This window comes from Aedes aegypti, chromosome 2 (genome assembly GCF_002204515.2).
Source record: "Aedes aegypti strain LVP_AGWG chromosome 2, AaegL5.0 Primary Assembly, whole genome shotgun sequence".
Taxonomy (NCBI): domain Eukaryota; kingdom Metazoa; phylum Arthropoda; class Insecta; order Diptera; family Culicidae; genus Aedes; species Aedes aegypti.
In genome coordinates, this window is record NC_035108.1 from 427553613 (window position 1) to 427579671 (window position 26059).

A 26059-nucleotide genomic window follows, 5' to 3' on the forward strand; every position below is an offset into this window, starting at 1 on the left:
TTTCCACGATATCTTATAGTTTTTTTTCCAGAGATTCCTTCTGAAAATCTTGCAACTTGTTCAAAGGAGCTCCATATTTCCAGATGAATGTTTCCGAGAATTTATCGAAATGATACTTAGAGATTCCTCTAAGAATTTGTTTAAGGATTGATATAGAAATTCTTCTATGAGTATGTCAAACATTTTCATCCAGAATTATTTGAGCAACGTTTACTTAACGTGTTCTGGAGAAACTGTGCCGTAAATATTTTTTGAAGGAAACCCCAGATGAAATCTTGGAGGGTTCCCTAGAGGATTTGCTTGAGAAACACTTGTATGAATTCGGTACTAAATGCGGAAGAAATTTTGAACGCATTTCCTAAAAAAAAGTAGAACTTCTGATTAGTGTTGTCAAAAATACTACCACGCTACTACTGAAGTCTTAGTGAAATCCTTGGAGGAATATCTGGAGCAATTTATGAAGAAATTGCAAAAAAAAAGTTTATTAAGGATCTCCAAAGGCACTTCTAATGACAACTTAAAAAAACATTTCTGAGATAAATTATGTTGAAACAGTCAGAACGGATCAAGGCGTCATGCTTGACGATAGGAATGACGACACATGTTTTGATGGAAAATCGTTGTTTACACGTGGGAATAGCCTACCTTGTTGTGTATACCGTGAGCACCACTGACATAATGTCATTCATTTCTAAATCATTCTCCATTCGGCTGTTTCATCATTCATGCATGGTGCAGATGGTCGGGGTTCTGCTTAACCGCACCAAGTGCCAAAAACTTTATTCCGAGATATTTTACTTTAAAGTCTTATCGCGTACTAGTTTATCGCTGACGATTAATTTTATTCTTTTATCGCTCACATGCGATTGAAGATGAATAAGTAAATCAAAATTAAATATACAAGTTAATCATCAGAAATTACACAGCGTAATAAAAATAACATTTTTGCGTGTCTCAAGGGTTAAATTATGTGTCTCTAGTAAATTTAGGATCGCTGAATCTGATGCCGTTCTCAGAAATGGTCCAGCTCGTCACAATTTTTAGCTACAGGTCGCCAAAGTTGTGTAGAACACTGGTTCATACAATGTTTACATGAAGTTTAAAGTATGATTTACCAATTGTTTTTTGTTATTCAATCCAGCAAGCATGAAGAACTTTCATTTCAGATGCAATTTGATTGAAATCGCACGATAATATTTAGATTACATCGATATTTTTAACATGCTTGCAGTCTCCATACAAAACTCTTCGTTTCTCTTATATGACAAAATACAATACTTTTCTAAATCACCAAAAAAATAACTTTTGAGCATCGATAGTATTATGAACCTTGTTGATAAGTCTTGTTATATACATGAAGTTTGAATTCTTTGGCAAATTAAGCAAATAAACTGCCATACAAGCTGGCAAACTCTCATGCAAGTAGGCAGATATAGTCAAATATTGCATTTTCAACAGCCAATATCTCAAAAACTAGACGTGCTATGATATTTTTGAAAACGGTAATGGATTCAACATTCCTTAATTTAGCAAATATCGGTATGTTGATGAAACGTGTTCCGCAGTGTTATCGATGTATTTGGATTTCATTTTATAATATGAAGCACACAGTTCACTCTGGCTGAAAAAAAAACTGAAAAATATGGTTCTTGGTTCGGTATGGTTGGATGTGTTTCATAGTTTTCAACAACACAAATAAAATTGGAGCCAAATGATGTTTATCTTCACCGTGCATGTTGAAATCCGGCTCCATCCCACTACCCCGAACGCCATTACTCCAAATGCCACTACCCCGAACGCCACTATCCCGAATGGGTCACTACCCCGAAAGCCATTACCCCGAATGGGTCATTACCTCGAAAGCCATTACCCCGAAAGCCATTACCCCGAATGGGTCATTACCCCGAAAGCCATTACCCCGAACAGTATGAGATACAGTACAGTGTCTTGTTTTGCTGGCAAAAAATGTAGACCATACTGTTATAAAAGATTGACCATGTATGCGTCTCTTATATTAAGTTAATGGTGCGTTGAATTCGTCGGTATCATCATATATTTTCCCTTTTTTCATATGTTAGCTACTCTATCGAAATATCTTGTTGGCAACTATCCTCTTCTTCTTGTTCAATGGCTATTTAAGACTCTCACCCACCCTCTTGTAACACTTTTTGTATGGAAATTCAACAAATTTTGTATGAGCATTTTGCGGACATCCATCCATCTCGTTTGGCGTTTAAGAAATTTGTGAATGGGATTTTGATAAAAAAAAATGCGTTTTTTTTAACTGAGAGCTTTCCTGGTCAATTTATCTTTCCTGTACATGTGCCTCTGTGTCCAAGAAAGTCTAGGAAATTGTCGAAATTGTCAATGCAATCAATGTCCTCCGCCACCATAATTCTAACCCATAACCCTCAATATTGTTTTGCTGAACAGCAGCGTGCTAACCGGTATTTCGACTCCTTGGTGGTGTTCATATTTCATTGTTGTTTTTTAAAGAAGATTTTCCTTTCTGATGAATACAGGTTGTATCAAAGCATCACGTTGCCAAAGTGATTATTTGCGTCATAGCTGCAAGCATTTTACCAGAAATTTGCCCTTCTTTCTTAAAGAGGCTGTTCTTTCAAGTTTTCGTTCGATAAGCTAGTCACTGATATTTTCAAATGGAACAGCTAAGTATTTTGAAAGCAGCATATCATTAAGGCATTTATTGAAGTTAAGCCCACTATAGATTTAATCAAAATTTTTCTCTTCCTTTATCTTCATATATTAAAACAGTCAGGTCTCTCATGGAACTGTTCATCACTTATCTGCAATTATCCATTTCATCATTGTCTTGAATCAAACAACTAATATTTGTGATTATCTTATCGGAAATCAGCTGAATGATCCCTCGAATTAAGGTGAAGACAAATCGAAGCCAAACTTTAAATTTTCAAGAGCACAAATCTGGAGAACCGAACATTAGTTTAAATTGAGAACTTAATCGTTTGGTCACCACCAGCCAGTGACCAATCGATTAAGTTTTCAGCTTAAACGGATGTTTGGTTCTCCAGATTTGTGCTCTTGAAAACTTAAAGTTTGACTTCAATTTATCTTCACCTTAACGAAAGTTTTTACTGTAGCGGCGATCAGAGGCCACCGTTTTTCATGTATATTAACGTTTCTATGCCACAGTGGAAAGATTCTCTATCAAGTTCCATGGAACAAAACTTGCGGCGATTATATCAGGGTAATTTTCTATTCCCATTCCATTGCAATAGATGAACCGACATTTAAAAACAATAGTGACGCAAGTGGGTAGCAGCGTCCAAAAGGAGACTTTACTACATCTTTATTTTGGGCATATTATAGTTATCTTTTTCATAACAAATTTACCCTCCTTTTCAAAATAGGCTGTTCTTCTGAGCATTGCAGTGTGGCTGTGTGAATCTCACCAAAATTAGAGGACAACTACAAATGAAACTTAGTGTGTAAAAATTATTTGTTGTGTAGCTCGTTTTTTTCATCACCTAATATTTGAAAAATACATTCACTGTTAAAAATAATGAAGATTACACGTCATGTAAACTTCATTTATGCGATGTAAACTTGACGCCATGTAAATTTAAGTCTTAAATCATGTAAAAATGTGTTATATGTCATGTAACCACTCAGGATCCTGCTGGATTACATGACATATAATTGAAGTTTACATGACATATCATGTGAATATCCATGATATCCCACGCTCCAATTATGTGCATTATATGTCTCAGAAATTTACACGTTTCGTTCGAACTGTGTTGTTAAGCCGAAACTATTTTATACTCATAAGGAACCATACAATTATCTACCTTCCGAATTAGTCTTAAAATATTATGCATTCGGGGTAATGGCGTTCGGGATAGTGACCCATTCGGGGTAATGGCGTTCGGGGTAGTGTCATAGAGTCTCTGCAGGATCCATCCCATAACCACGAACGCCATTACCCCGAAAACCATTACCCCGAATAGTATGAGATATAGTGAAGTATCTTATTTTGCGGGCAAAAATGCGTCTGTAATGAAAGCTGATAATTGATGACGCGTAAAATTCGTCGGTAAAATATTCATCATATATTTTCCCTTCTTTTATATGTCAGTTGTTCTTTCAAAATATATTGTTGGCAACTATCTTCCTCTCATTCTTTCTGAGACAATGCCTGTTTATCAGCTCTGTGGGCATTTTCGTAGTTCAAGGGTTCATTCACAAATTTCATAACGCCAAAAATTGCCATTTTTGACACCTACTCATACCATTTTTTGTATGGAAATTCTACATATTGTGTATGAGCTGTAACATTTTGAAGACAACCACCCACAACATTTTTGCCTCCTTCAGGGTTATGAAATTTGTGAATGGGCTTTTTATAAAATAAGCCTTTTATTGACTGAGAGCATTCCTTGTCAATTTACCATTTTTGTACATGTGCCTCTAGGCCCAGGGACGCCAAGGAAATGTTCAATGCATATGATCCGCCACCGGAGGAATTCGAACCCGTAACCCTCAATATGGTCTTGCTGAACAGCTGCGTGATCACCGGTATTTGGACTTCTTGGTGGTGTTCATAATTCAATTTTGTTTTTAAACAAATATCTTCCTTTCTTATGAATATAGGTTGTGCCATATCATCACGTTGTTACAGTGATCATTCACGTCATAGTTGCAAACATTTCACCAGATGTTTGCCCTTCTTTCTTAAAGAGGCTGTTCTTTCAAGTATTCGTTGGATAAGCTAGTCACTAGTATTTCCACATAGAACAGCTTTTTTAAAGAAATATATCCTGAAGGCATTCACTAAAGTGAATCCTGCTATAATTCTAATCAGAAATTTTCCCTTCTTTTATTTTTTTTGTATTAAAATAGACAGGTCTCTTTCACCACTTTTCTGCCATCAGAATTTCTTCATTGCCTTGAATCAAAAAAAAAATATATATGTGGTTATCTCATCGAAATTCTAAACTAATGATTCCACAAATCAACGAAAGTTTTTACTGTAGCGGCAATCAGAGGCCGCCGTTTTTCTAACATGAACAAGTATATTAACGTTTCCTAGCTATAGCGGAACGATTGTCTATCAGGTTGTCTTTAAGCGTGTTCCATAAAACAACACTTGCAGTGACTATCTAAGGGAGATCATCCATCGCCATCGTTTACGAAACAAAATCTTTACGGAGATCTTAATGCTAGTAGCCTGACACCTACAAAAATGAGTAAAAGAAGTGGGTACCGATTTCCAATAAGAGACTTTACTACATCTTAATTTTGTGCATACTATAGCTATCCTTTTCATAATAAATTTACCCTTCTTTTTTGAAAAGGCTGTTCTTCAGAGCTTTGCAATGTGGCTGTGCGAATCTCACCAAAATTAGAGGACAAATCCAAAGAAAACTTAGTATGAAAAAAATGTTTGCTAAAAAACTAGCTGCTTTTTTATCTTTTGACTAGTGGTCCCGGCAAACTTCGTCTTGCCATCAAGTAGGCTATTGAAAAACGCTTTTGATCGTCCCATATAAAATGACAGTTTCGTTCGCGCTCGTTTTTTCAACTTTCCCGGTGAATATCCTGGGATTTTTATAAACACGAACACGTCGGAACCCCTGACGAACAAAACTGAGAAAGAATCTTTCAAATCCGTTGACTCTTTCGTAACCCATTTCGTGACATACAAACACCATTCCATTTTTATTTATATAGATATTTGAAAAATACATAGTTGAGCTAAACTGCCGTTCTACGCATATTTGTCCCGCTGTTTATAAGGCTTACATAGAACATGGGATAAGTAGGCGTAGAAGGGCAGTAAACTCGTTAAATACTCATAATGAATCGTACAATTATCTCCCCACTCTCTAACTAGCATAAGCCTCAAAATGTTATGCATTCGGGGTAATGGCGTTCAGGGTAGTGACCCATTCGGGGTAGTGGCGTTCGGGGTGATGGCATTCGGAGTAGTGGCATTCGGGGTAGTGGGCGTTCGGGGTAGTGTCATAGAGTCCATTCTGCAACTTGTTCCGTAAACTAGTATTGTGCAATAGAGTGATGCAAATTTTGAAATTTTGGCTCCCCTATGCTTAAACGATTTTAATCATGGTAAATAGCATCCTCCCAAAGTTTGAAGTGATTCGGAAAAAAATTGGACTGTGCACACGCTATTTGAATTTACTATGGAAAACACCAAGCTTTTGTGTTTAGTCCTCTATCTCGTCATCATAATATTTTATGGATAAGTGAACAAACTCTTCTCGTGCGAAATCCTTTCAGCTACAACTTTGCCGAAGACCACATTTCGATTGGACGTCAGGAAAAATTGCTATTCATAATCATTAAGTGGGTTTGCATTTTGCATGCTTAACCAACTGCTCGGCAGGCAACAGTGGTGCTCCTGGCGGGAAGAATAGATCAAAGTTATCCAGGCTACTATGTTCTACAGCAAAAAAGCAGTGTTGCTCTGAAAGTATTTGAATGATTATCTCAGCATGATTTAGACTTTGTTATCAATGATAACAAATTATCCTTACGTCCAATCAAAATGTGGTCTTCGGCAAAGTCGAAGCTGGGAAGAATTTACATGAGAAGAGTGTGTTCACTTCTCCATAAATTATCATTACGATCAGTTAGGCTGTAAACCGTTTCACCAGTTCGTTTAACTATTAGTTAAAATTTGACATTTCAATAGTTATTTTCCCCTCGAATGGTTAAATTGAACATCGCAGTCGACCCATTTGAGCTTTGACAGTCGAGTAGTTATTTCAGAACAAAGTTGACAGATGGTTAGTTATTCTCAAATTCACGGGAGCAAAAAAATAACTTTCGAACTGTCAAGTTTAACCATGCTCCAGAGCAGGGTTATTTCTAACCGGAGGGGAAATAACTATCGAGCTGTCAAATTTTAACTAAAAGTTAAACGAACTGGTGAAACGGTTCACAGCCTTAGAGGACTGAACACAAAAGGTTTGTCTTTTCCATAGTATTTTCCATATAAACTTCAAATGGCGTGTGCACAACCAAATTTCTTCCAAATCACTTCAAATTTTGGGAGAATGATTTTTACCATAATTGACATCGTTGAAGCATAGGGGAGCAGAAACTTCAAAATTTGCATCAGTCTATTGTGCAACTTTGTTTAGGCATGTAAGAACTCTTCCAGCACGAAAAGATCTTGGATTGTAACAGGAATCGAATCCAGACATAGGCAGCGTGACTGAACTTCATAGTTGTGAACGTTACAAATTTGCAATAAATATAAATGGTGTTTATTAATGTTTCAAATAAATCGCATAAACAGCACAATTAAACACTACACATTCTCCGATATTTATTACATATTTCGCTTGCTTTAACCAGCTTCCTTTCGTACCGTTTTCCACTCGATACATAAACTTTTCCTAGAAGCATCAATTACTTTACACCGTTTTCAATTTTCCCATTCTTGACAGAGTAAACCTGTTGCATTTGCTGTGAGGACGAATGTATCATACGATGGCAGTTTGGACGACGACTCGCCGGTTCACGGCAGTGCAGTCTCGTTCGAGGTCGGCGATTTTCTCCACATCAAGGTAAGTGGGCCCAGCGAACACTTCACGTGTTGGTGGATAATCAAGAGTCTCTACATTACCCCTTTTTCTCGCCCTCAATCGCAGGAGAAATATGACAATAATTGGTGGATTGGGCGATTGGTTAAAGAAGGCTGTGAAGTGGGATTCATTCCCAGTCCCGTTAAGCTAGAACACATACGAATGCAGGTAAGTCCCTCCCCGCAACTTGCTCCGATTCGTCGAGGAGGATTGCAACGATTATCAACAAAGGATGGTAGGGGTGGTTCATATTGCAAAAAAAGTTTGAAAATCCACTAGTCTGATAGAAAATTAAGTTACTCAGGACTTTGATAACATTTTCAATCAAGAGAATGTTTTCGAAAATTCCTGGGAGACTGATTTGGAAGAAGTGAGAACTTTTATTAAAAATATGAAAGCCCCTGACGATGATGAAATTTTTTACATCCTCATCAAGAAACTTCCAGAAAGTAGCTTATCAAAGATATATTTAACAAACGTTTTTAATTGGCATATTTTCCCGACAAATGGAAAAATGCTAAGGTTGTTCCAATATTAAACCCAGACAAAAGCATAGAAGCTTGATTGTAAAATTTAAAAAAAACTTTGATTTTCCAACATACATTGTAAGTATAATCCAAAATCATCTGTCAAATCCTACACTTCAGTTTAATTATCAGAACTCCAAATCTGAAATAATTCCTTTAAGAGCTGAGGTGTTCCTCAGACCAATACTGTACAATATATTAACATCTGACTTACCTGAGCTACTTCAGGGATTTCCAAAATCTTTGTGTGCGGATGACACAGGCCTCTGCGCCAAAGGCGAAGCCTGCCTGTAGTATATTGCAAAAAAGTTTGGATATATTTTTCATATTTCTAATTTATCGTAAAGTTTGCAGAACTCAACTTACATACTAGTGTCTTCAATCGAGCTAATATTAAAAGGGAATTTATTTCAACGCATTTTCATAAGAGACGTTTTTAGGACACCTTTATAATCTTGCTAAAATGGCTGGAAGTTTTACAAGACTCTATTTTTCATCAGTCTAGTTTATTTGGAAATATGAGGCACAGGATTTTCAAACTTATTTGTTATTTGAGCCACCCTAACGGTGGTGCAACGACAATTCAATTTCCCATGCATTTTCTGACTCGGATTCTCCCCCGCAGGCGTCGGCGGCACGTTCATCCAAGCTATATACAAGTAAGGGATCATCATCTAGCGGTAATTTAGGAGCACCTGGAGTTCCAGGTGCGGAACCATCACGAGGTAGCACACCCCCAACACCTGGTATGACACAGATTTTTCTTTCATTTTATTCGGTCTTCTGTTCCTATGTATTTGTCTCTCTGTGTTGGTTGGTTGTTGTTTCTTTCTCCGGATCGAATATGAACTAACTGTTTTTTATAATGTTGTTTTCTTTTTTTGGTTTGGGTTTTTGCTTTGGTTTGAGTTGTTTTTCTGTTAGTTTTCTTTCTCGTACTTAGTTGTTTGCAATAATTTGTTGTAACTTGTTTATTTGAGAAAATATCTTCTTATTTACTTCCAATCAGTGATTGAAGTATTTACCGAAGTAATTTTGTCTACCCCTAAGTATATGATGAAAATAATACACAAATGCTTGATATTCTATTTCCTTGAGTAATTATTCATTTTCAAATCGATCTTATCGAACAGTACAAAGACGATATAGTAAGGTCTGTTAAACCAAACTAGATTTTAATAACAAATATGTCGAGCGAAGTCGACCAAATCTGCATTTAAATCAATCTACAGTTGTTTGATTGCCTAAGCATTAAAGTAAAATCCTATTTCGTTCTAAACTAATAATAAGGCTAATTTAAAAAAAAGATTTTGTTTTGATTGTTCAACTGAGTTTCGACACAAAGTATCGCTTGTTTTAATTAATACCTAAGGAATGACAAAAACTACTTTTTTGAATTAATTGTGACCTAATATGCAACTCAGTAATTTATCATTTGAAAGTCGTAAATATCAATGTACTCGTGAAACTGTTTTAAGTTCGTTTCCTCAGTTGTATTTAACTTTTCTGTTGATTACCTTTATTTCCTATACAGACACGGACACAAACACACAAACACCTATCCCTAAAAAACCTCCTCGCACCTCAACAGACACAAAAAAAAACACACGCACACACACAGTCACCATTCCTTCCAACCCAACCACCCTTCCCAATGTCCCCCGTAGAAAACATTTTCGAGTGTATTTCGCACATTTTCACCGAAACCAAAAAAAAAATTCTAGAATACCCGCCAAAATGTCACACTCGCCAGAACACACCTCAAAGAAAAAATCACTCACAAAAGTCACAAAATTTCCTTCCCTTTGAGTTTCTTCACGACTCGTTTCGTCACTTCTTCCGATATCTTTCGTCATTTTCGTACTTTCATTTCGTCATTTTTATGTAATTGGAACTATTGAAGAAAAAAAAAAAGATTTCGTACATTCTATCTAGCTTTCCCCTTTCGATCTCCATCGGTTTCGAACCAGCGAACGAGAAATGTATTCATTCAGTTTGGACAGTAGTGCTCAAAACGGCACTGGTTTAGCTGCATGCGTGTTTTGTGTAGTGTAGTGTTGCTTGTTCAAGAGCTTTTATAATTGTGAATGCTGATCTGAGGGCTAGTTGACAAATTTCAAGTAAGCCGTGTAATATGGGATGGTAAACAAACTATGTCTCGCTAAATTCCAATTTTTTCATCTTCAATCCGAACACTTGATTTCGAACAGTCGAATTACTTTCGTCGGAAAACCATGTTCAGACACTGAAGTCCATAAACCGGATAATAGACTTTTAGGGGAGAAACCCTAAAGCAAAGGGATGCAATAGGCGTTTAGGTTAAATTTTCTACTCAAAAACTGTATTGTTTATAGCTTTCCAACGGTATTTTCGTCCAATTGAAGAAGAGAAAAAAACATACTATGTAGAAATTTAGCTTATTTTCTAGCTCCTTTACCAATTGTGTGGAATTCAAAATTGCAGAAAAACTTTAAAAAGCATGTTTTGTAAGATACACCCTGTATTACTAATTCGTCCAAATGTCCTTTGCAAAGTCATTAATGCAAAATGTCGTCCTTTTTGAAATATACGTCTGGTAATCACGCAAACGCAAAACTATATAATTAATTAGATGGTTAATCGCAATTGTGCACCAAGAACTATAAGTTAGTAGACGAAAATATGACCTATTAGAGTGATGCAAATTTTGAAATGTTTGCTCCCGTATGCTTAAACGATTTTAATTATGGTAAATTGCATCCTCCCAAAATTTGAAGTGATTCGGAAGAAATTTGACTGTGCACACGCCATTTGAAGTTTATATGGAGATTACTATGGAAAACTCCAATCTTTTGTGTTCAGCCCTCTATCTCTTCATCATAATATTTTATGAAAAAATGAACAAATTCTTCTAATGTGAAATCCTCCCAGCTACCCCGGGCAGACGGAAAAATCAAAATCACATCCCGAAACGAACAAATTATGATCGCATATCTCACTTTGATATTGAAAAGATGTTCGAAAATTTTATAAATCTCAGCTCTATAGCTCAACATCTGGAAATATGTAAACAAGATCAGTTCTTTGACATGGAACAAAACACAAAATGGCCGGACTGAACAGTGAGACGTCGGGGCAACGACTAGGAGCAAAAAGAAGTCTCAGAAAGCGAAAAAGCTGATGCTCTTATTTTCCTCAACTCCCATCGGGGAGGCATAGCCGAATGGGTAGCACTTCTGCGTATAGATCTAAAGGTCGAGAGTTCGACCCTGATTTTCAGCCTTTTGATTATTTTTATTCTTCGCCATCTGTCAGATCATATTTTGATATTGATTTGTTGGTCAATCAAGAGTTTTCCAGATATTGTTTTGATCTTATAATATCTGAATAAGATATTGTTTAATACTTCTTCATATTAATTTTTGATATTATTTTTGATCTTTTATCTCTTATCTCCAACAAACCAATAGCTGATTATGATCGTCAGTAATTATTTTAGAACAACAAAATATGATCTTGGCCAGCTTTTTCCACCTGCTCGGGACAACTTTGCCGAAGACCACTTTTTGATTGGACGTCAGGATAAATTGTTATTCATCATCATAAAGTTGGTTTACATGTAACATGCTTCACCAACTGCTCAGCAGGCAACAGTGGTGCTCCTGGCGGGTAGAATAGATCAAAGTAATCCAGGCTACTATGTTCTATAGCAAAAAAAGCAGTGTTGCTCTGAAAGTAATTGAATGATCATCTCAGCATGATTTAGACTTTGTTATCAAAAATAACAAATTATCCTTACGTCCCATCGAAATGTGGTCTTCGGCAAAGTTGTAGCTGGGAAGTTTTCACATGAGATGAGTGTGTCCACTTTTCCATAGATTATCATGATGAGCAGTTAGAGGACTGAACACAAAAGGTTTGCCTTTTCCATAGTAATTTCCATATAACCTTCAAATGGCGTGTGCACAACCAAAATTCTTCCGAATCACTTCAAATTTTGGGAGGATCATTTTCATCATAATTGACATCGTTTAAGCATAGGGGAGCAAAAACTCTAAAATTTGCATCAGTCTAATGACCTATACTCGCGAACACTTATTGTTCTTGATGACGAATCGTAATGAAATCATGAAAATTATCGTATGACATTATGGTTTAGAATTGTTTCAAGTTTCCTATCTTTTACGTAATTATTGCAACAAACTTTCAAAATTTTAAAAATCGACCAAAAGTTTTTCTTTAAAAACTTTTTCATTAATAAAGTCTTCATCATAAAACTTTGTCTCAAATCTCTGTTTTCTATCAAAAATCTGTGATAAAGAATGTAAAAATTAAATATTCGTGTAATTTCAAATGTAGGTTCAATTTTTGAACTTTCCATGAAGTTTCAGCGTTTATTTCGTTCTTGAAGCCCAAACGGCTAACTACAACTTCTCTTTGGAAAGTTTTTCTTTCAAATCAAAGGGTTTGGGAGCTAGATTTTTTCAAATAAATTGCATGCAAAAATTCATAGGCCATTTTCAGAAGTTGTCTTTGTGTCTAAACGATCGAATTATCTATGAAAAATACTTATTCTACGATACTCACAACAAAGGTTAAATTTACTGAAACTCGAATACGGTTGAGATCTGTGACAGACAAATATAACAAGGAATTCAACAATATATATATACACCGTGCAAAAGAGTGGGGGAACTACCTCAAAAACTGCGTTTTACCTCTACGATTACACGTCTTATTGAACCCAAAGCATAGTAATGCCAATAACGGCGCCGGCCACGTCCTTACGGTCATCGAGGAAGGGATGGAATGTGTGTGTGGCGTCCATTGCTACTAAAAGCGAGATCACCTCTGCATCGCCATGGTTTTCTCAGGAAGGAGCTTCGCTAGCGGGAGGATTCAAAAGCTACATGATCAGGATTCACTTTGGTAAGTGATGCGATCCATGTAGCCTCAAATTAAGGCTTGGTAGCCCGTCATTCGTTTTGGCAGCCATGTTGATTTTGCAGCTTGCAATTTCAAAGTGATACAACTCAGTCATCATAAGTAATATTGATTTAGAAAAGTACCACTACTTGCGCTTACGTGCAGCAAGTATGTTGATACTATTTCAGCTATGTCAGTGCAAAACCTAGCGACTTCCTATAATCTGCAAACGTGAGACAAATTAGCCACAATCATCGATGTCCAGTACTAATTGCAATGACGGCCTACTTCGGCCTACTTAAAAACAAAAGCTATCAATGCGTCGACATTTTTAATGTCAAACAATTCAAAGGTTATCTTCTTTAGTCACTGCTTCAAATAAATAAAAGAGCAGGTACGTGTAACTCCCCACGTTTAAATAAACTATCAACTATTGAAATCGGTTGAAAAGTGTAAGAAATATTGACAAAAATGATTTGCACACGGCTCAGGTAACTCCACACTTTTGCACGATACATAATCATATTAATGGTTCTAAGGTTCTACGAATATTATGGTTTTAATGACACATTGTAAGACATTTCCCAGAATGACGTTCCCCAGAATGGAACATTCCCCAGAAAAAAAAATTACAAGATATTTTAGGGCTGTTAAAATCCAGGTAAATGGCAAATAGTAAATAAATAGTAAATAGTAATAAATAGTAAACACATTTAACTGAAAAAATCAAGGGAAACCAAATTATAGTTTTCATATAGGTAAAATATTTTAATTTCGGGCAACCCTAGTGCATACATACTACGATATTTTGTAGCTGTTATGTTTTGCTGTAAAAGAAAATTATCAAAAACAAGATAAATTTTCTAGTGTAATTGTGATGTATTAATCATAATTACATAATTACGAAGACAATAAACCTAGGAAGAATAGCATATGTTCAAAAGAAGGAAGAATATGCTATGAAAGCAAAAAAAAACAAATTCCATCAATTCATTTTGTACAAATGAAGAATATTACACTAATATAAATCACTCTTTGGAAATACAATAAGAAATAAAAGCAAATTTTTAGAAGAAAGAAGAATAATTATGAAAACAAAAAATCCAATAGTTTGGGTCAAGTCTGATCATAAAACATAGTATGACATATGAAAGGGCAGCTTATTTTGAACGGTTGTGCTACTTTTCTCCGAATGTCGGTTTCACGATTTCCTTTTCCACGAACGTCAGTTCCCATAATGCCAGTGGCCCGAACACCCTTTTTCCCCGAATAGCCTAGTTCCCAGAAAAGTTTTTAGCTCTTATAATTGTCATAACTTTATGTGTTTCAAGGTAATGAACGAACCGGTCAGAATATGCACCCTTCTTTACTTGATTTGCGGTTCTTTCGAGTTTCACCATCATCGGCTTTTTTGGCAAAATGTACTCACATATTTAGTCGAGGATAACCTTATAATATAAATTATCTTCTTCTACTAATTGCTTATCATTCTTTCTAGTTCAGCACTTAGTCCCTAATGACTTTTCTTGCACCTGTTTGAACTGCATCATTTTTCGAGAAAAAGAATCATTCGGGGAAATGGGTCATTCGGTAAGCCGACATTCGGGGAAATGACAGTAGCACAATCATGTTAAGCAGATGTAATATTGTTAAACAGTATTTTCCCCTTAAGGTTATGGATGGTGAACCACGTACACATTTATTTTGGATTTTTAAACCCCCGTCTTATGTCTTTTGTCTGTACAAACGTTTTGAAATTTGTATGGCCCGTGGTCTTTGGTCAAACCATGCACCCCCATAGATGACAACTGGGGTCCTACAACCAAAATATGTATACACTGTATGGTTTATAACTGAGTATATGAACTGTTTAACGGTATGAAAGTTTATGGTTTGCTTAAATCATCCTCTGAAATTTTAATTTATTTTTTTCTCAGCTTAAATTGTTTTGTTTAAAGGCGATGGAAGAATCTAATTTTTGAGCAAAGTAATTAACCTAAAAAAGTTTTTTATTGCTAAACTTACAGAGGTGGATGCCTTCTATCTATCTGAACGTTTAACACCCATTAAAAATTAACTGTGGGTTATCTAGTTTTAGCATTGAGGGGACGAACTACTTTAACAATTCTCTCTTAAATGCTCCAGAAACTCTCTCAAATATTCTTTCATCGACTACTTGTATAATTACCCCAGGTTTTCTTCCAAGAATTTCGCCTTGAGATCTTTCAATAATTAATCCATAAATTTCACCTGGTTTCTCAATATGTTATATATATTCCTCATGATGTTACTCCAGGAAATTCCTCAGCCGATTTTCCTGGAAATTTTCCAGTATTTTGTCTTGGGATAACTCTAGCAACTTCTTCCAATTTTTTATTTTCAAATCAATTTTTCATGCAAAGAAAGTTTATTAAGTTTTCATCAGGAGATTCTACAGCAATTGTTTCAAAATTTCCTCAGATTAGTCCTATATTTTGTACAACTATTGCACCCTATATTTTAAGAAAGGCCTCTACAAAATTCAGCAGAAAATTATCCAACAATTCGTATGGTATGCAGAGATCGTTTCAGAAGTTTATGAGGTATTCCTCAAATTTCCTTAGGAATCTCTAAAGAAATTTATGCGGGCATCATTAAATAAACTTCTGGTAGAAATTTATAAGCAAAACTGAACGAAAATTTGTGAGAATTCTATACACTGGAAGAATTAATGATGAAATCTTAGGATGATCTCTTGGATAAACTCACTAATAAATTTCAGGAAGAATCACTGGATCACGTCCAAAGGAAATTACTGGTTGAATTCGTTAAGACGCTTTAAGATTCCATTTAGACCTTTTGGGACAGATAGATTGAGTAATAAATACAAATACAAATCCCGAACCTAAGCTTTCAGTAGCTGATTGGTTAGCATCCGCGGCTACAAAGCAAAGCTATGCTGAAGCTGTCTGGGTTCGATTCCCGGTCGGTCCAGGATCTTTTCCTTGACCTCCCTGGGCATGGAGTATCATCGTACTTGCCACACGATATACGAATGCAAAAATGGCAGCTATGGCAAAGAAAGTTCTCAGGTAATAACTGTGGAATTGCTCATAAAACATTAAGCAGAAAAGCAGGCTTTCCCCCGTGGGGACGTAATAATACCCAGAAAAAGAAGACAAATCCCGAACAGAAAATCTTGGATGTAATCCTTCGGAAGACTAACTAAAAAAATGTCTCGAAAAATCTGCAGAGAAATGTTTTGGGTAATATTGAAGGTATCTTTGACAAAATTCCGGTTGAAGATATCCGTGGTGAGAATCTCGAAGGCATTCCTAAGGAAATCCGTTAAAGGATCACTGGGTGAATTTCTAAACAATGTTTCAAAGCATTATCTGTACACAACTTTGGACCAAAAATATGTTCGAACTTTCCACGCGAATATTATAGAAAACAAAAAATTGTGATAATTTGCCTTCCTTACAAGGATTTGCTCTCATTATGTTCACACTGTTTACGGGGCCTTCCTTAGCCGAGAGGCTTAAGTTCGTGGTTACAAAGCAAAGCCATGCCTGAGGTGTCTGGGTTCGATTCCAGGTCGATCCAGGATCTTTTCGTTATGGACATTTCCTTGACTTCTCTGGGCGTAGAGTTTCATCGTACATGCCTACGAATGCGAAAATGGCAACATTGGCAATAAGAGCTCTTAGTTAATAACTGTGGAAGTGTTCATTGAACACTAAGCCAGTAGCGTAGCTAGGGGGGTGCGGTAGGTGCGGTCCGCACCGGGCCCCGAGATCATAGGGGCCCCAAAATTGCAGTGCGGATTTCTCATAGCATTGAAAGTTCGACCTAGCTAGACAGTTTGTATGTTCTCAAACTAAAAATTAGTATAATAAGCATAGGTTTTGAAGGAGATTTGGATCAGTTATGTACAGGGGCCCCTTCATTATCCCTTATTTTGAATACTTAATGGCTAGATTTAGAACCAGCAGGGGGGCCCAGAGGGATCGTCGCTTCGGGCCCCCACTCTAGGGGCCTTCACAAATATTTGTTGTTGTTAAATCGATTGGGCGCATGAAAGAACTGAGCCTTCGAAAAGGGCCGCGGTTAGCTAATACTCATGTGGATACTTAAGTAGGCTCAGATACCTTTTTTTAAATGTCGAGTATAATTACGACTTTGGATTTATAAATATTTACTTCATGAATTTTGATTTTTAATTAAATGCACCTTAGTTTGTTGGCCTCTAAAATCTGGAGCATTGGTGAGCTTTGAGCTTGAGGCAATCAAAATTCCTTTTTTTTTTGATCATCCAAAAATACTTACCAAAAATAATCTGAATTTTTTCTCGGGTGGCTTTAAATAATTATTCAGTATATTTCTTTTAAAAAATATCCTGGTTATTTATATGAAATTTTTCAATTAATTTTACCAATTTTTTTTGAAAAACTTATTTTGAGAACACTCAAGGTTTTGTTGAGAAAAAAAGGAATATTTCTTCCAAGAATTTGTTTAGAAATTCTTTCAGGATTTTTTACAGAAATTTTAACTGGGTTTCTTCAGAATAAACATTAGCAACATATTCAGGTATCTTTTTCCAGTGCTATCATGTAAAGAACATTCTGATCAATGCAACCTGGAAATTAATATCTGAATGAACTGCTTAGGGCGTAAAACCACTATAAAGTAGCTAGTAATAATCGTTTTGGCTTTCCGATATGGGCGTCAATTAATTAAGGGGTTTCAAAAATTGCCACAGGATTCCGAAAATGATTACCCTGATTTTTTTCAAGGATCCTGGAAGATTGCATATAGGAATCGTTCAAGGAATTTATCAAGGTTTCAACCAAGAATTTCATTGAGGGGACTTCTAAGCATTTTCCCCTAAAAAAACAACTGAAGTGGTTTCTTTGCGTACCCTTGGTCAAGCCCGAGATTTTCCCGAGTACTTCTTTACCAATTCCAAGGAATCTTCCACGAATTATACCTTTTTAAATATACCCATAAATATTTAACTGAGGACTTTTTTTTGGTATTCATAATAGAAGTTTGCGAGAATTCTTCTGCTGATTGGAAATCTTTTTGGATTTGCCCTTCATTGTTCCCTTGGAGCCCTTCTTCATTACTATAGGGTGTCCGTGAATTACAAAACAAAATATGTGAAAGATTATCTCTCATTTAAAACAATAAAAAATCTATGTCGATGTATGTATTTTAACGCTCTAAAAGCCAACCCCACCTTTAGACGGGGTACACTTTGGAATTTTGTTTATTTTTTCGTAGCTCGGAAATCAAAATGATTTTACTTTTGGCTTAAACCTTGACTCATAACACGCATATGAGGAAAGTTTTTTATGACTTTGATATTTTTTTGTATATTTGAAAATTTTTTGAAAAATTGTACCAACAAATGCCTGGGGTTTATTTAACGTGAAATATAAAAAATACTATCTTTTATATTTTTATACTATTAACCTATAACACAAGAAGAGCTTGGTGGTATTAAAATAATTTACAACCTGTTTTCCGTTAATTACACGGTAAATAAAATAAATCAGAAAAATATTTAGAATTTCTTCTTTTTTCTGGCGTTACGTCCCCACAGAGCCTGCTTCTCAGCTTAGTGTTCTTATGAGCACTTCCACAGTTATTTACTGAGAGCTTACTATGCCAATGACCATTTTTGCATGCGGATATCGTGTGGCAGGTACGAAGATACTACTCTATGCCCTGGGAAGTCGAGAATATTTCCAACCCGAAAAGATCCTCGACCGGTGGGATTCGAACCCACGACCCTCAGCTTGGACTTGCTGAATAACTGCGCGTTTACCGCTACGGCTATCTGGGCCCCACATATTTAAAATTTATTATTTATAAGAGTATTGTAAAAATTTGAATTTTATAATTGCCAAAAATCAGTAACTAGAAGAGACTTCAAGAAAAAATGAAAAAGGATAGGGATGTTCAAAAATAAAAATTATAAAAATCAAAAACCAAAATTCATAGATTTGCAAAAAAAAAAATAAATCATTGCCCAAAACGATTTTAGATAACTAAAAATGATATTTAGATCGAAAATAAAAATTTGGGTTTAAGAGGGTGATACATCTATGAAATAGCGAAAAATACAATGATGGGTAATTTAAAAATTATTGCTTTTTACTGAGATAATCAAATTGAAATTTATTGGAGACATTTTTTTGAGATATAATTTCTATAAGATGAGTTCAAATTTTCTTTTTATGATTGAAATTTTCTACAGAATCTTGGCTGTAGGATACACTGGAAACAGAAAATTTTTCAGTTTAAATCCATTGAGATTGAAGGGCTTTTCTCTTCCATCATAAAGCCCGAAAAACGGCCTTCGTTAAAACAGCCCAACACGATTGGGTAGGATTTTACAAATATTTGACATCAGAAATGGGCCAAATTTGTTGCTTGAGAATATAATATTAAACCATGTAGGATTGCTCAATGTATCTATTTCGGTTGCATAGAGGCATGTCTACAAATTTAGTACGGATAATATGCGGATACCCTGTACGAGAAGTTCTTTAAACGATAAAAGCAGAAATTTCCTCAGGAACTCCTGCCAGCTTTTTTTTCAAGAATTCTTTCAAATATTCCTGCAAAATGTCTTCCAAGACTTTCCAAGAGTTCAAGTAGTTTCAAAATTTTACTTCAGAAGAATCTGTTCATGTTTTTTTTCTTCAAGGTATACTCCAAATTTTTTTCTTAGGGTACCTCTATGAATTTTGCTGGGAGTTCTTCATAAATTAAAACATTAAAACAAGGATACTATCTTGATTGCCTCCTAGATCTGCACAAAAAAACACAACAACGATTTTTTCCAGTGATTGCACCAGATATTTACCGATGAACTGTTCCAAATGTTTTTCACGAGTTTTCAAAGAAATCAAATATAAATAACCGTAAGCATACTACTAAATACCGTACAACATACAGTAATGTATCCAAGAGTATCTTTAAAGATCTTTTTTTAATAAAAATAGATAGAAGCTTTATATACACTTATATTATTTCGTCGACCTCAGAAAAACGAATAGCCGAGAATCCAACAGCTGTGAATTCGGTACTTTTCAATACCGAATATCGGTTATTAGTTTACCGAGATTTCCGCAATCCAAATTTTTTTATCGAGATTTCGGCAATCGCTATCGACATTCGGTAAACGTTTGTCGAGATCTCTGTAAAAAAAATCCGACATATCAGCTGTTGGAAGTGTGTAAGGTACCCCTGAGTGGGGACGGACCTGGTGTAGTGGTTAGAACACACGCCTCTCACGCCGAGGACCTGGGATCGAATCCCATCCCCGAGATAGTCACTAAAAATTTCAGTGACGACTTCCTTCGGAAGGGAAGTAAAGCCGTTGGACCCGAGATGAACTAGCCCAGGGCTAAAAATCTCGTTAATACAGATAAAAAAAAAAATGTAAGGTACCCCGGGGCAAGTGAGAATACGGGGTAAGTGGGACCTTCCGTCATAGCTCGTTTAGGAAAAGTTTTTCAAGGGGGTATTCTTCTAGAAAGTTGAAGATACAATAACAAGGAATGTATTTAGTACAAAATATATTGTTATTTTTATTACCATGTGCTCTTTGCATCAGTTGTCAGCTCAGCATTATTTTCAACTTGCATGATAAATTGTGACACGTTTCACGTTCTACATTGGCTCGCAAAAAATAATTGTGTCATAATTCAAATTACCATCGGTAAGCTACATCATTAAGTATTGTTACAAGCTACTTACGATAAACAGGTATTTTCTTTTCATTCCATATGAAAATCTCTATGGTCTAACTTACCCCAAAATATCTTAATACCCGGGGTAAGTGGGACCTATCAATACAAGCACCAGAATTAAAACTTTTCCTACACGTTGCAAACATTTTCTTAGAGAGTAGCATTAAAACATTCAAACAAATGATGTTTATCCAAATAAATTCAATCTTATATTACTTAATTGCTGAAAAGTACGAAAAATAACCAAATTTTTCGGAACATTTTTATTTATTTTTAATTTTTGAGACACGAATTCAAAATTGAGCAAAGATAGAAATAAAATTCAAAATACATCATGAGAACAATTACTTTTCTATTTTAATTGAACTTTATTTGCTGTTTGTACCGAAATCAGTGGTTCCATCCCATTAAGTGGTAATAACAGAACATATTCAAAAATTCGTCAATTATTGAAAGTTTACTTGCTGCATTTCGATTGATAACTTATAAATGATATATTTTGAACATGTTTATACCTCTTCACGTTTTTTGTGAGAAATTTTCAGTTAAAATTAAATGCGGCGTGACATATTATTAAATGTAGGGTTTCTTCCTAAAACGTTACGTATTTTATGGTTGATCCCTTATGTACATCAAATATGTAATCAAAATAAAATATCTATGATTTATCAATACTATTATTGCAACGGTTGACTTACTGAAGTGGTTTTACGCACGAAACTGGATGTGTCCCCACTTGCTCCGTTTTGCGAGGCACCTGCGTCTAAAGGCTCATTTTACATCTTTCTTCTAAAGTTTTCACAATTTCGAAATTATTCGCTCAAATTCATGCACACACCAGCAAATATGTTTCTAAAATGTGACCGTGCTGTTGGATTTGCAAAATATTGACATTTGAAAATTATACTGAACAATTTGTTTGAACTATCGTTTTTTTTATGTCCCACTTGCCCCGTGGTACCTTATATTTATATTTTTTTAGGTTCCACAAAAAGTTGAAACGAAAACGATTTCCTTTCCGAAATTGTAATTTTTACCGGCAGATTATTTTTTGAACCTTTAACCCCTCTACCGGCAGCTTCATTTTTTTTACCGCTAAAAATATTCAAATCATGATAACTCTTTGGTTCTCAAAATTTTTGCACCATTTTTTCACAAGATCTCAAAAAATTATTTTAAATTAAGATTAAAATTCCTTGGGGACCGACGAGTAGCCATAACCCACGTGAGTATCTCAGGATACAGAATTTTTATAGTATTTGGATATTCATTCCAAAGAATGATACATTAATGCGAGTATGTTGTGAAAAAATGAAGCAATTTGGTGCAGCTGTCTTTGAGTAATGAGCATTTCTGTTTCTGGTACCACGCTGGATAAATAAAGATCTTGAAAACTAAAAAGACCTCATATCGTAATTTCCAGATTTCTCCAAGAATATTGAACCGATTTGTATGATTTTTTCAGAGTAGATCCTTATGACCTTGCTTTGTATAGTGCACATTTTATTTTTTTTTTTTTTGATAAATTGACCTAAAACACCAACAACATTTTATATGAAGCATGTCGGTCCTCCAAGGAACACGGAATATCTTCAAAACCAGATCACCTATGATTATTATCGATATGGATTCTTAAATTAGAAGAGTTCTTTTGATCTTGTGAAAAATGGTGCAAAAATATCGAGAAACAAAAAAGTTATCGCGATTTGAATAATTAATTAGGCTCGATAGAGGGGTTAATCACGATTTTTTCTACAAATACTAAAGGTACGTGTGAACTCGCTAATAAAAGACATATCTTGCAAACCTCTTTTCGAGGGGCCCCCAAATCTACCTCCGCACCGGGCCCCCAAAACTCTAGCTACGCCACTGCACTAAGCTGAAAAGCAGGCTCTATTCCAGTCAGGACGGAATGGCAAAAAAGAGAAGAAGTTTATATTATAAAGTACTTACAATAAACATACTGTAATCGCCATTGGGACCCACGAGCCCAGTAAAAACGCATGGCACTGTTCTTCTGCCACCCAATCAACCCTTTCAAACTGTACCAGTGCTCCTCCTTTACTCGATCATGTGTCTCCTGCAAAAAATCCCCATTTATCTGCAACCATCTGCATGCGGTAGTCTTCCGTTATCCTAGTTTATATATACTGGTAGTTAACTTCCCTTTGTTGACCCCCTCTCCCCCCTTCGACGCCATCGTCATCTGTTAGCAGTTGTCTGACTGCCTGTCAGACGGACAATTTTCCCCAGCACAAACACAACTACTGCGAGAAGGACGATGGCGAGAAAAAGACTGCCTTACATACCTACATACACATATGGGGAAAACAGTGAGAGAAAGAAACAATTTTCCTTCGTTCCTCCCCTCAAATCACACCCTTCCCCTACCGGAAGCAAGGAACATCACACTCTTTATGAGTTATGGCTTTCTTGTGCGGCATAAAAAGGGAAGACAAAAGACACCAAGAACAAAAAGCTCTGAGAAGAAGAATGGAGTATAAAGGGAATATTGTTACACACTTTTGTAGTAGTACAGAAACAATCAACAATATGCTTAAATTGCGAGGACAAGGGGATAAATGTGACAAAAACGAACAAGAAAGAAGAAAACACCAAAAGGAAATCTTGCAGAAGGCTAACTTACAAGGAGCGAGTAAAAAAGAGCGATTCCAGTTCACAGGGACAGTTGAAGGGGAAACAAACGTTTGGGGGGGGGGGGTTAACTTGAGAAGCAATTGAAATTTGTCGACTTTCTCTAGCTGTTTTTTTTTATATGAGCTGCTTATTGTTTCTGTTGATGTTTGATTTCGAAGATTGTTAACCAGCGCTGAATGTTAGTTATTTTGTCCTAAATTAATGGCTTTGTTTGATGGTTTGTTGCGACATGTTACTCAATGCATATGCTGTATAACTGCAATTAAATGTATGTATTCAAAAATGTCCATGTGCTAACAATGTAAGTAATACGTAGATTTGATAACAAATAAGTTATTCTCAATTCAAACCTGTTTTGCTTTTCCATTATTTTGCCTTAGTAAAATTAGTTTGATAATTGCATTTCTAGCTATTTTCATCACACAATAAAAGCTGATCAAAGCTGAAGATATAACTATTAGTGTCGTTTAGGATAAGAAAATAAACTCAGAAAATACTGTTTTAATCGTTCCATGATTAATTTATGACGCATTTCTCGCCAACTCCCACATATGTTGACAGCACCCTCTCAGATCTCCAGGATTTTTATGGATTTGTGGCTATTTTGCATACTTAGTATCCCAAAATTTGTCTTGGCCATCATTTGAATTTTAAAAAATAATGTAATCGAAAAATGGACACTCCTACAAATAAGTGTTGTATGGATGACTTGTAGAAAATTACCTAGATTTTTGAATAAAAATACTAAAAAGCTTAATTCAAAGTCGATTTAAAAATAAAGGACCATTTTCTATTACAATTAAATTTTGTCTAAAGATAGGAAATTATGTTTACTACCAACCGTCCATACAACGCGATGTGGGCACTTTAGAGGAAACAAGTTTGTGTAACAAAAACTTTTTCTTGTCTTAATTGGATTTTTAATCGAGTCATTTTCAAACAAAACTAAACAAGTGAAGATTATTATGATAATCATCTCAGAATTCAATGAAGCTCAATAAGCGAGTCAATTTTAGCTTATCAATTTACTTTTATTGATCAAGATCGGGCCTTCCTTAGCCGAATGGTTAGAGTCCGCGGCTACAAAGCAAGGCCATGCTGGGCATAGAGTATCATCGTACTTGCCAAACGAGATACGAATGCGAAAATGGCAACTTTGGCAAAGAAAGCTCTCAGTTAATAACTGTGGAAGTGCACATAAGAACACTAAGCTGAGAAGCCGGCTCTGTCCCAGTAGGGACGTTAATGACAAGAAGAAGAAGATAATCAAGAATTTTATTTTTCCCAGCCAGTAAGGACGGTTGGTAGTACACATAATTACTTATATTGAGACCAAATTTCATTACAACAAAAAATGGCCATATTTTCATATTGTTTTTTTTTTTTTGGTATTACTATTCTTAAATTTGGACAGTTATCTTCAAGTCACGACATTTTTCGATTAAACCATTTTGAAAAAAAAGGTGACATGTTTGGCTTTTTCCAGATGAAAGTTTAGATAAATTTTGGAAAAACTATTGAATACTTAGTGGCTTATTTTGTCAAGATCTACACATCCAGAAATTTAAATTGAAAGTGAGAAGGTGCTGCCAGTTCGGAATACGATCATTGGCTCAAAATATTCTATCGGTGAAACATTGAAAAAACAAGTGTTTTATTTTGAAGATTTCGTGCGTTTTTGAATAGCGCCCAAACCGTTAACTTAAGCGATATAGTTTACTCGGAGAAGTTTTTTGGTATATTAAAGCGCATCTTTTGATGCAAAAAGTTTTGTGATCAATCCACCTAGCAGTAAGATAGATATAGATAGAGTATAAGAATGCATTACGTGACTCTTAAGCTTTGAATTACTCAAAATATTTTGAATCAATTAGAAAAGATTTAAAGAGATGCATATCGAACAATTTATAAATTTTTCTTCAAGACTCATGTAGCATGTAGTATTACGGAGCCGAATAAACTTCTAAATTATGAATCATGACAACATTGTTGACTTAATAGTTCATCAAGCAATCATGACGAAGAGTAGACTTATTAATTTATTTCAGAGGTACAATTATCTTCAGGCATTTTTTCTGATATTTCTTCTGGAATTCTGCCATGAATTAATCATTACATAAAAATATCCTTCAAAGATCTCGTTCTTACAAAAATTCTCTGAAGATTTCTGATGAAACCTGATGATTTTCCATCAAAAGCTGTTTCAATGCTATCTATGAGAACATCTCTATGATTTTTTGGGTTTCCTTCATAGCTTCAGAGATTTATTCAGATTTATGGTGAATGTCGAAGCCTCATGTGGAATTTCAAAGAGCATACCGTGCTGCTTCGAGTTGCCGGATGCTTCGAAAGCCGCAAATGACATTTTGAAACAGTGTTTTTGGACTAAATATCGATTTTTTTTCGTCTAGAATCCATAATTGCGACGTTTTCTACCATCTCCATGCATAAAAGTTATCGAAACAATATTTTTTTGAATGAATCAGTGCAGATGTCTTTGATTCAAAGCGGCCGGTATAATTCGAATCAACACGGTACATTTAGAGAATCAAGCATCGCATCATAATGTTTTATTCCATGGCGCAAGGCTTCGATTCATTAGCATCTTAACATTAGCAAATACTCCAGG

General features: G+C 35.5%; 1 protein-coding gene across 19 annotated transcripts in view; it reads left to right on the top strand.

Moving 5' to 3' along the window:
- LOC5578840 (voltage-dependent L-type calcium channel subunit beta-1) overlaps positions 1–26059 on the top strand; it is a 483469-nt gene that overhangs the window by 429121 nt on the left and 28289 nt on the right. For 17 of the 19 annotated variants that reach the window (XM_021847630.1, XM_021847610.1, XM_021847620.1 and 14 more), the window contains 3 exons: positions 7458–7577; positions 7662–7763; positions 8748–8868. In XM_021847630.1, the coding sequence (XP_021703322.1) occupies positions 7458–7577; positions 7662–7763; positions 8748–8868 (343 nt within the window). The remainder of the gene's footprint in view (positions 1–7457; positions 7578–7661; positions 7764–8747; positions 8869–26059) is intronic. The other 2 variants (XM_021847627.1, XM_021847628.1) reach the window with 1 other exon arrangement.